The sequence below is a fragment of the Belonocnema kinseyi genome, chromosome 9 (assembly GCF_010883055.1).
Source record: "Belonocnema kinseyi isolate 2016_QV_RU_SX_M_011 chromosome 9, B_treatae_v1, whole genome shotgun sequence".
Lineage (NCBI taxonomy): Eukaryota > Metazoa > Arthropoda > Insecta > Hymenoptera > Cynipidae > Belonocnema > Belonocnema kinseyi.
In genome coordinates this window covers 111,041,406-111,053,697 of record NC_046665.1, presented here as the reverse complement: position 1 = coordinate 111,053,697, position 12,292 = coordinate 111,041,406, and the positions used below count along the sequence as shown (strand labels likewise).

Genomic DNA, 12,292 nt, shown 5'->3' with positions numbered 1-12,292 from the left:
ATATATCTAGTCGGGAGTGGTGCTGACTGAAAACAGATGATTTGGAGCGATTCGCGTGCCATCTGTTGGTCATTCTAAGGACTTATTGAACTACCCTCGTAGTACTATCTTTTTTAAAAATACAGGGAAGGTTATAAAATCGGTTGCGTTGTTCATTGAGTCAGTATGTTAAGTATAACATTTACTATCTTTTTCAAAAACATAGTCCCAAATTTTGGTCTATGTTTTTGATTGAGGCACCACATTTAGTTAATATCCTTTCCAAAAATATACAAAAACACTTGAGTCCATATTTTTCGTTAATTCAATATATTTAGTACAATATTGTACTATCTTTTTTAAAAAGATAATGAGGGTCACAAAATGGGGATATGTTTTTGTTTAAATCAGTATATTATGTTCAATATCGTACTCTCATTTTTTAAAACATAAAGAGGACCTCAAATTTGGGTTCATGTTTTGGGATAGAGTACTAAAATTACTTACTATCTTTTCCAAAAAACATACTTAAGAAACATGGATCAACGTTTTTGGTTGGGTGAGTATATTTAGTAGAATATCGTACTATATATTTTTTTTAACATAGAGAGTGTCTCAATTAGGGTTTATGGTTTTAGATAGGGTAGTTTCATAAATTTAGTGCCTTTTCCAAAAACATACTTTAAAAAAGTGTAGTTTATGTTTTTGCTGGGATTATTATTTTTACTATAATATTTTATTATATTTTGTTTAAACATGTACAGGCCTCAAAATCCCTATGGGATAAAATATAGGGACCAAAGGGTTCTTTTTGCGACGTTCATAGGGTGCTTTTTTCACTATCAAAGTGTTAAAAATTCAGGATAAATTCATAAGAATTCAAAACCATTCCAGTTAAAGTCAAAAGAATTGAAAGGAATTGGAGAAAAAAATTTAATAAAAACGACCCATTGATTTCCGTATAATTGGAAGAAATAAAAAATTGATATTTTTGGGATAAAAATGCAACTGTTTGGTAGAGAATTGAACTACTTTGTTAAAAATGCATCCTTTTTGGTTGAAAAATTCGTCTTTTTGGATTGAAAATTCAATTTTTTTCATAGAAACTTATTTTTTGGTTACAAAAATTCAATTTTTCATGTCACTGAGTTAACTGGAATCTTTTTTGGATGAAAACTCAACTTTTTTTGTAAAAAAAATTCTTTTGTTTTACGATAAATTTCATATTTTTCGATAAAAATGAAACTATTTGCTAGAGATGAATTTAAAAAAAATGAGATTAATTTTGAAAGAAAAAGATTAATTTTCAACGAAATAGATCAATTTTGAACTAAAAAAGAAAAATTTCAACAAAAAACGGAAATTATATTTTGAAATACAAATTTTTTTATCCCAATTGATGAATTTTGAACGTAAATGATGAATCTTCGACTGGAATAGTAGTTGTATTTATACAAAAAAGATAAGTTCTCGACTAAAACAATGAATTTTCAACAACAGCAAAAATTAATTTTTACTAGAAAAAGATAAAATTTCAACGAAAAATGAAATAATTACGTTTTAAGTTGAAAAATAATTTTCAACCAAAAAAAAACGAATTTTGAACTAAAAAAGGTCATCATTTTATAATCAAAAATTGAATAAATAAATTTTGAGTTAACAAATAATTTTTCAACCAAAGAGATGAGTTTTTAGCTAAAAATATGGAATATTGAACGGGAAAAATACTTAGATTTTTAGTTCAAAGGAATAATCATTTTCAACCAAACAAACAAAAATTTAACAAAATACTTAAATTTACGGCAAAAAATTCCTTTTTATCCAAAGAAAAAAACAAGTTTTCAATCAAACAGCTTATTTTTCAACAAGATAATTTGTAACAAAAGAGTTGAACTTTCAGCCAAGTAATTTTATTTCCAACCTAAGAGATGAATTTTTTACTAAAATAAAAAATTCTTTTGTTTTAAAATAAATTGTATATTTTTTGATAAAAATGCAACTATTTGCTAGAGAATTCAACAGTTTTGTTGAAAAGTCATCCTTTTTGGTTAAAAATTCGTCTTTTTTGATTGAAAATTGAATTTTTTTGGTAGAAAATTATTTCTTGTTAAAAAATTCAAAGTTTGATCGTGAAAATTCGACTAAAATCTTTTTCAACGAAAAATTCAACAAATTTATCTTTTTGATTTAAAACTTTATCTGTTATAAAAGAAATTTCATTTTTTGTCTGAAAATTGCAACTTTTTGATTAAAAATCGTTCTTCTCTGCTTAGTAATTCAACTAATTTGTTTTAAAAATTTGATTGAATCGCTTTTTTAAGAAATCACTTTTTTTGTTAAAGATTTATATTTGAAGTTGAAAAGTTATCTTGTTGGTTAAAAGTTTAATTTTCATGTTATAAATTAATCTTTTTTAATTGAAAATTCAACTACTTGGGTCAAAGTTAAGTTACATTGTGAAATTTTTTTTATTGAAGGCTTATGTCTGGTTGAAAATTTAACTATTTAGTGGAAAATATGTCTTTTTTTTTGGTGTAGAATTAATTTTTTAACATAAAATGTAACTTCTATGTTTTTAAGATTGATATTTTTTAGTTAAAAATTCGAGTTTTTTGTTGTTAAAAATAATTTTTTAGTTTGAAATCTCCTTTTTTGCGTAAAAATGCATCAGTTTCATGGAAAATTAATTTTTTGCTGAACAGTCATATTTTTTTTTAATTGAATTTTTGTAAAGAATATTTGTTGATGAAAATCAAAACTATGACACTTTTCTGGTCATAATTTGTCATTTTAGGTTGAATATTCAATTATTTTGTTAAAGAGTTATCTTTTAAATTAGAAAAACCTTTTGTCTTGTTTGAAATAAATTAATATATTTATAAATTTTTAATTTGTATGTGAAACACTGTAATTCCTAAATATTTCTAGACTAGAAAATAATTAATATTCAACCCCTGAACAATAAAAATATTGTTAAAAATTAAAAATTCTTTTAAATTCTCCTAAATTCTGTCATATTCTCGGTTATATAACCTGAACTTAAATTCTCGGGGATTTAAGAACTCTATATGTAATATTTAGTTACTATTTTTCAAAAAAAAACATATTTTCAAAAATTTGGATCTGTTTTTGCTTGGGTTAATATATTAGGTACAATATTGTACTTTATTTTTAAAAACGTACGAGAGAGTCACGAAATTTGAGCGTGTGTTCGATTTTTTTAATTTTTTTATTTGAGATTTAATTTAATTTTTTAGCAGGTTTTGGAAGCCCACCGATGATGGGAGCAAGTCCTCCACCGATAGGTTCAAGTCCAATGCAAAAAGTATTTGGAGGCTCATCTGGTAGCAACACTTTTGAAACATTGGCTACTCAAAGTGGAGGTCTTTCATTTAGTAGTCTAGCTCAAAGTTCTCCAGAACAACAGCAGCAACAGCAACAACAACAAAGTCCACCGGAATTTGCTGCGTAAGTAAAATAAACATTTTCACTTTTTTTTTTATTATTGTAAAAAGATTTAGAGTGAGTAAGTATTTTTCATTTTTCAGGAAAAGCTCATTTTCAAGCTGGCGCTGAGTTGGAAATTCCTAAAGAGCTCTTGTAGGTTTTAGGTTTTTTTAATAAATTGCGAATTTAGGATTTATTGTTACAAATGGGGTATTAAACCTGAGTCAGTGTCTACTTTTATAAGGAACTGAATAAACAATAGTTTATTTTATTTTTTCTCTTACTCATAAGTCATGATTTATTCATTATTTCAAAATTTAACAAAATTCAAAAGTTCAATATTCTAATTTTCTATTCTAAAAGGATTTTTTTAATTCCCTTCTAACAAATCAGAATTAAAACTATTTTTTAAATAATAACAATTCTCAGTTCCCCGTCAAATTATAATTTTTTACGGAAATCCCTATTATTTACAGGAATTTCTTGTTCGAACACAGAATTATATTTATTTATAACATTTTCTATTATGATTCTAAAATAGCCTGGTAAATTTCAGGACAATTTTCATCCAAGTAGTCGAATTTTCTACCAAACTGTTAAATTTTGAAGACAAAAAGACGAATATTCTAGGAAAAAATATATATATTTAACCAGAAAATATGACTTTCAACAAAAAGTTAGCTTTCAACCAAATATTGGAATTTTCGACCAAAAAATAATTTTACTTCAAAATAAAAACAGGTTAATTCATTAAAAAACGCTGTATCAACAAAATAGTTGAATTTTTTACCCAAAAAGACGAATTTTCAACAATACATTTGAATTATGACCAAAAAGGATGCCTGTTTAACAAAATTGATGAATTTTCTTAAACAAAATTTTTAATTTTAAATAAAAAATAGTGAAATTCAATCAGAAAGGCTAATTTTCTAAATTCTCAACAAAAAATATGAACTTTTACCTTAAGTGATGAATTTTGAACAATAAAAAAGAAATTGTAACAAAGTATTTTAACTGTTATCCAAGTGATTAAAGTTTTAACGAAAAAAAATGAATTCTCAAAGAAAAATATATTATTTAATTTTTTAACCAAAAATGAATTTTATTTTAAAACAAAAACAATTGAATTCTTTTTAAAAAGTACGATTTTTCAAAAAATTTGTTATATTTTCCACCCATAAAATCAAAATTACATAAAAAAGGATTAATTTTGACCAAAAAGGATGACTTTTTAACAAAATTGGCGCATTCCCAACCAAAATAAGTTAGCTTTAAAGGAAATAGGTTTTTTAATTAAAAAGAGGAATTTTAAACAATATAGTTCAATTATCCTTAAAAAAAATTTTTTTCAACGAAAAAGCACAAGAATATTTAACCAAACATTTAAATGTTTTACCAACTTTTCAAAACTTGAAGCCAAAAATACGAATTTTTATTAAAACAGTGGAATTTTCATCAAAAAAGTTTATTTTCATACGAATATTTGAATTTTCAACCAAATAGTTAAATTTTAAACAAAGTGGTTGAATGTACAAAAAAACTTTAAGTAGTTAAGCCTATTAGCGAATTAATGGAATTTTCAAAAAAGGGCGAAAAAACAGTTCAACTAAATATTTAAATGTTTAATTTTTTTAAATTTTCGAGCAAAAAATACGATTTTAAATGAAAACAGATGAATCGTCGACTAAAAAGATTAGTTCTAAGCCAAAAAAAAGTGTATCAGCCAAAAAGAAGAATTTTCAACCAAAGAATTGAATTTTCAACAAAGTAATTGAATCCCCAACGAAAAATAAACCAAATATTTGAATTTTCAAACAAAAATAGTTAAGTTTTCCACTAAATTACTAAATTTTCAAGCTAAACAAAATTTCTAAAAATTAGTTAAAGTTTTAATCCGAAAGTATGAACATTTTTATTAATCTAAAAAAGACAAATTTTCAAGTAATAAGTAAATTTCTAATCAAATATTTAAATCTTTTAAAATTTTGTTTAATTTTCAAGTCAAAAATATAAATTTTTAATAACACAGTTGAATTTTAAACAAAAAAGTTAATTTCCAATCGCATATTTGAATTTTTTACTAAATTATTAAATTTTCAAGACAAAAAGAAGAATTTTCTAAAATTGAGTTCAATTTTCAATCCCAAAAATATTCATTTCTGAACCAAAAAGAATAATTTTCAATCAGGTAGATTTACTTTCAACGAAAAAGATGAATTCTAAATTTAAAAAAATGTAGTAGTTGATATTACAACATAAACATATTTTAATTTTAAATCAAAAACATTTTAATTCATCTAAAAAAGATAAATTAAACAAAAATTAGTTTAATCCTCAATAAAAAAATATTAATATTTGTAACCAATCAGTTGTATTTTTAACCAAAAAGAAAAATTTTAAACAAAATAGTTAAATTAATCCCGAACTACGAATTTTCGACGAAAAAGTTCATTTTCAACCGAATATTTGCATTTTCAACCAAATAGTTGAATTTTTACGTAAATAGTATTTAGCCAAAAAAGTTGAAATTCTACCAATAAAGATAAATTTTTGAGCCAAAAAACACAGTTCTTCACACCTTCAACAACAATCAAATAAATTGTCAAGAAAATAGTTCAACTTTCAATAATTAGTTGAATATTCAACCAAAAAAAAAAGACGATTAAAAAATGTTAAATTTTAAATACAAAAATATGCATTTTCATGAAAAATGCTAATTTCCAACCAAATATTTAAATTATCTTCTAAATTAATAAATTTACAGCCGGAAAATATGAATTTTTATCCGAAAAAATTAGATGTCAATCAAGAAAATTTGTTTTTAACCAAATTTGTTTTTAACCGAAAATAGGAATTTTCAATGAAAAACATCATTTTTAACCAAATAATTGAATTTTAAACAAAACATTTGAATCCTTAATAAGAACAGAAATGAATTTTTTTAGAAAGTGGTTCAAATTTCAGCGAATTAGTTATAAAAAAAAAACAGTTACATTTTAAATCCAAAAATATCGCATTTTCTAGTAAAAAGCTAAATTGCAGCCAAATATTTAAATGTTTCACAAATGTTCTTAAGTTTCAAGCCAAAAATACGAATTTTCAATAACACAGTTGAATTTTCACCTAACTTATTTAATTTTCCAGAAAAAAATAATTTTTTAAAAAACAGTTCATTTTCAACTCGAAAATATTGATTTGTAAGCAAAAGTGATATTTTAACCAAATAAGGTTTAAATTTAACTAGAAAAAAGTTGAATTTATTTTAAAATACGAATTTTCAACAAAATATTCGAATCCTCAGCTCAAACAGATTAATTTTCAACGACAAAATAAAGACGAAAAAAAATTAATCGAAAAATATTCAATTTTGAGTAAAAAGCTAATTTCTAACCAAATATTTAAATGTTTTACAAATATATTTAATTTTCATGCAGAAAATATAAATTTTTAACCAAAAAGTTTATTTTCATAAGAATATGTTAATTTTCACTGAAATTATTAAATTTGTAAGCCAAAAATGGGAATTAAAAAACAGTCTAATTTTGAATCTGAAAATATTAATTTTTAAGGAAAAATATTTCAACCAAATAAGGTTTAAATTTTAACTAGAAAAAAGTTGAATTTGGCAAAAAATACGAATTTTCAACAAAATATTCGAATCCTCAACTCAAACAGATTAATTTTCAACAACAAAATAAAGACGAAAAAAATTTAATTTTAAATCGAAAAATATTGAATTTTGAGTAAAAAGCTAATTTCTAACCAAATATTTAAATGTTTTACAAATTCACTTAAATTATTACATTTGTAAGCCAAAAATGAGAATTTAAAAAAAAAACAGTCCAATTTTCAACCCGAAAATATTAATTTTTAATGAAAAATATTTCAACCAAATAAGGTTTAAATTTTAACTAGAAAAAAGTTGAATTTGACAAAAAATACGAATTTTCAACAAAATATTCGAATCCTCAACTCAAACAGATTAATTTTCAACCAACAAGTTTCAGTTTTAATCAAAAAGATCAATTTTAAACAAAATAGTTAAATTCAGAAATATCAATCCAAATTTCTTCTAGATATAAAATATATGCATTTCAAAACTATTCTCATGAAATTTCTTAATTAGACACTTCTTAGTTATTCAGGAATTTTAAATTGTCGGCTGTTTTCTAGTTCGGGAATTATATAGTGTTAAGAATTTTATTTTTCGGAAGTTTGTAGTCCGATTTTTAGAAATGTTTCAAGATATTTAAAATTTTTTTAAATTATTCTCTTAAAATTAATTTTTCCAAATAAAAAATTGTTCAAAAGCCCAGGTATCTTAAGATTTTTATTATTATCTTGAAACCTTGCGAAATTCTTGAAAAGCTTTAGAATTTCATTTCGAAATTGTCAAAAATCTACATTTTGTTTCTAATTGTTTAAAATCTTTTCAAACTTTAAATATTTTTAAATTCTTTAAGAATATTTAAATATCTTTTCAAAGGTCCAGAATCGGTCGTAAATTGTTGTTAAAATTCTGCAGAATTAAAAAAGTTGCCTTAAAATCTTTCGGAACCTTTTTGGACAATCTTAGAAATATTTTGAAATATTTTTAAATCTTTTAAATTTCCTCTTCAAATTAATTTGTCACAATAAAAATAATTCGAATTTTTATCAGGAATCATGAGGATAATTTTTTACTGAAATATTTTCTACTTGAACCAGTTTTCGTGATTTAATTGCAACTATTAATTTACAAAAGTAAACTATAAATTCCTATCTTACCGATATCAAGATCATTCCAAGCCCAAGTGGTTCGTGTCCGTGCTAAGTTTCTAGAATATTCTTGATCGCAAATTATACTGCGCAATTATGGTAAACGAATTTTGCACAGACCAAAGTTGAATTTTAAACAAAAAGATTAAATTTCTACTAAAACAATGAATCTTCAACTGAAACAGTTGAACTTCCTACCAAAAAAAAAACAATTTTTTTTCAAAAAAGATGAATTTTGAAATAAAAAAAAAATCATTTCTAAACCAAAAGTTGAATACTTTTCAAATAGTTCAAATAGTTGAATACTTTCAAATAGCTCATTTTTCCACCAAAGAAATTAATGATTAAAATGATAACTTTTAAAGAAAAAAAATCATTTTCTCCCAAAAAGTCGATTTTCTATTAAAAAAGTATTTTTTTAAATAGTGCATTTTCAACGAAATATGTGAATGAATTTTCATTAAAAAAAAAAGATAAATTTACATCCAAATTGTTAAATTTTAAAAGTAAATTTTCAGTTGAAAAAATTAACTTTTAACCTTCAAAGATGAATTTTCAACCAATAAGATTAATTTTCTACAAAATAGACGAATTTCCCACAAATTACATGAATTTTCAAAAAACAATTTGATTTTTATATAAAAAAATATAAATTTTCAACCAAATAATTGAATTTTCATAAAAAAAAAATAGTAAAATTATAACCAAAAGCAGGAATAGGTACATTTTTTGTAAAAAAATTCCTCGTGACGTAAAAAACAGTATTTTTTTAAAAAATACGTAAATTTTCAATTAAAAAAGACAAATTTACATCCAAATTATAAAATTTTAAACTAGAATAGGTCAATTTTCAGTTGAAAAAATTACCTTCAACCAAACTGATAAATTTTCAACTCAAATGATGAATCTTCAACTATAATAATTGAATTTCATACCTACCAAAAAGATGAATTTTACATGAATTTTTTTTAAATAATTAAATTTTTTAATAAAAAATATCAATTTTCAATCAAAAAGTCGAATTTTCATCCAAAAAACGTAAAAGTTTTTACCAAAAATAGATAGAATTTCAAACTAGAAACCAAAAAAATCAACAGAAAATGGAATAGCATCTAATACAAAGAGTTTTCAACTAAAATAATAAATTTTGAACTGAAACAGTTTAACTTTTCCAACAAAAAAAAAAAAATTTTTACTAAAAAAGAATAATTGTCAACCAAAACTTAAATAATTAAGTTTTAAGTTATGAAAATTAATGTTCCACCAAAAAAGACAAATTTTCAAACTAAAAAAAAAATAATATTTCAACCAAAAATTGAATAATTAAATTTGCAGTCAAACAAAAAAATTATTTTCAACTAAAAAAAAAAAATTCAATGAAATAGCTCATTTATCCAACATAGAAATTAATTTTTAATTAAAATTATGAATTTTCAACCAAAAAAAAATTAATTTTCAACAAAAGAGTGTTTTTTCAACCATGTAAATTTATTTATAACCTAAAGGAGAAATTTTCAACTAAAATGATGAATATTTAACTAGAATACTTAAATTTTCAACCAATAATATTAATTTTCTACAAGAAAAATACAAATTTCCACAAATTATATGAGTTTTCAAAATAACAATGTAATTTTTTAATAAAAAATATCAATTTTCAACAAAATAGTTGAATTTTTCGTTACAAATCTTAATGTTTAACCAAAAAAATCGAATTTTCAGAACAGTTAAATTTTCTACTGGAATAGTTACATTTTTTAAAAATAGACGAATTTTAAATAAAAATGATGAATCTTACAACAAAAATTAATTTTTATCCCAAATGTTTAGCTCTTAACCGCAAGTAGTTGAATTTCCAAGAAAAAAAAGGTAAATTTCCGAAGAAAACGGTTTTTAAAAAAAGTGAATTTTAAAATTCAGAAATATTTTATCTTCGAAATAATATTTCTACTTTAAAAATACTATAAAGCCCTTTCTTTTTCTAAGGTTGGGAAAAAGGAAATTTTTAAATGTGAAGAATTTTGTCCTCGAACGGGGAACTTTTAAACTCGTTTCTTCAAAATCCCAATTTTAATTCTTTAAAAAAATGCGCATCCTACGAAAAATAATAACTATATTAGCTGTTTAATTTAGAATATATTTTTAAATATTTTTACCAAGATTATTTTGATTTAGATCTTCTAAATATGTAATTTTATTAAATCAATTGTCAAATTTTATTATTAAAGAAATAAAAATTAGAATTTTTATTATATTAAATAATTTTATTAGATTTCTTTATATTTTTTAATCTCCCTGTTATAAAATAAAAACGAGACCAACCAGGGTTGGTACAGAATTTTAATTTCTAACTAACAGATGTTTTCCAACGATAATTTTCCAGAAGAAAAAAAATATCGAAAAATGCTGAAAAATCGATTCCAGAAAAATTAGAGCCTTTCAGAGGGAGAAAAAATTCCCAATTTGAAGTTAGAAAATATTTTTTTAAAGAAAAAGGGGCATTTAATGTTTTTAAATAGTGGCAGCATCGCTGAAAAAAATGTCAAAACAAAATTTGTATTAGAAACCTGTATCGTAGAAATATAGGTTTTATTCTTTTATAACAATGGTAGTAATGGTAACAGAAATTGTCTTTTTTTTTGTCACTGAGTACACTGTAATGAGGGTAATTGCATTTGATGCTTTTGTGAAGAGATAAATCGACATTTACTCTTGTTTTCTTAATACGAATACTCACATCGTTTCTCTCCTTAATTCGACACTTATTTACAACGCAGAAAATCACAATCTAGTAGTTTTGGTTAAAATATACAAGGAATCGATCAAATCGATTCAAAAAAGTTTTGAGTGACGATATTCAGGTTCCGATTCTGCCTCCGTATCAGAGAGACTCAGGGAAGTTCCCGTTCTTCTACGCAGCCGATTTTCATCAGGACTCTAAAACAAAATTCAATTCTAGTATTATTTTTACTCTAGGGAACATTTTTCGATTTAAAAAGGGCGCGACGCGATTATTTTTATTAAATTAAAATTAAATTTTCAACATTTTAAACCTAAAAAGATACATTTCCATGAAAAAAGTGTCATGGTTTATATTTTAATAAAAAAAAAAGGAAATTTATACGATCAAATTTAGACAACCAGAATAAAATGTTCATATTGGAATTTGCAAAAAAAAAAGATAAACATTGTCCTTAAAAAAAATAAAAGAAAATATTCTTTTTTTGGACAAAAAATAAAAATGAGAAGGCCTTTTATAAAAGGATTTTGTTGGTTTTCTCATTTTTATTTTTTGTTCAATAAACATTTTTTTGTTAAATGGGAGTTAAAATTTGACTTCAATCTAATTTAAATTTCTTAAATTTTAATTTTCAACAAATAAAGATTTTTCGCTCAAGAAAGAAATTAAAGTTTATCTGAATTTTTGAACATTCGAGCCAAAATACGAATTTTCTTTACAAAAATTGAATTTTCAAACAAAAAGTATGATTTTTCAGCAAAAAATTAATTTTCTACGAAACGGATGCATTTTTACCCAATAAAATTAAATTTCAAACTATTAAAAATGATTTTTTTTTACCAAAAAAGGAGACTTTTTAACTATAAAAAATGAATGTGACAAAAAAATGGGAAAAGTTACATTTTCAGTTAAAAAATTAATTTTTTACAAAAAAAGGCTTCTCCATTAAACAGTTGAATTTTCAACGAGACATAAGCCTCCAAAGAAATTTTTTTTTTTAACAATGTAGTTTAACTTTTAACCAAGTAGTTGAATTATTAATTAAGAAATATTAATTTTGAACAAAATAGTTAAACTTTCAATCAAAGAGATGAATTTTCTACTTAAAATATAAATTTTCAAACATGAAATAAGTTTATAAGATAAAAATTGAATTATTAATCCAAAACGACGAATTTTTTCAACCAAAGAACATGACTTTTAAATCAAACCAAGGAGTTGGATTTTTATCCAAAAAATATGAAATTTCTATTTAAAATTATTTTTAAAGAAATAGTTAAATTTGCATCCAGAAAAAAGATTACAACTGACTTTTAAAGATAAAAATATTAATTTTTTAACAAAAAATAAGTTTCTACAAAAATGCAA

The 12,292-nt window shown here is 23.1% G+C and overlaps 2 protein-coding genes across 3 annotated transcripts in view; one reads left to right on the top strand and one right to left on the bottom strand.

Moving 5' to 3' along the window:
• LOC117179736 (nuclear pore complex protein Nup214-like) overlaps positions 1–3,709 on the top strand; it is a 27,160-nt gene extending 23,451 nt beyond the window's left edge. Inside the window, exons 5-6 of one of the 2 annotated variants that reach the window (XM_033371794.1) lie at positions 3,240–3,447; positions 3,528–3,709. In XM_033371794.1, the coding sequence (XP_033227685.1) occupies positions 3,240–3,447; positions 3,528–3,555 (236 nt within the window). In that variant the 3' untranslated portion in view covers positions 3,556–3,709. Of the gene's footprint in view, positions 1–3,236; positions 3,448–3,527 lie in introns of both variants that reach the window. The other variant, XM_033371793.1, reaches the window with a different exon arrangement.
• A 7,033-nt stretch (positions 3,710–10,742) lies between these two features.
• LOC117180689 (neuropathy target esterase sws) overlaps positions 10,743–12,292 on the bottom strand; it is a 95,130-nt gene continuing 93,580 nt past the window's right edge. Inside the window, exon 15 of the mRNA XM_033373179.1 lies at positions 10,743–11,121. Coding sequence (XP_033229070.1) covers positions 11,017–11,121 — 105 coding nt within the window. The 3' untranslated portion in view covers positions 10,743–11,016. The remainder of the gene's footprint in view (positions 11,122–12,292) is intronic.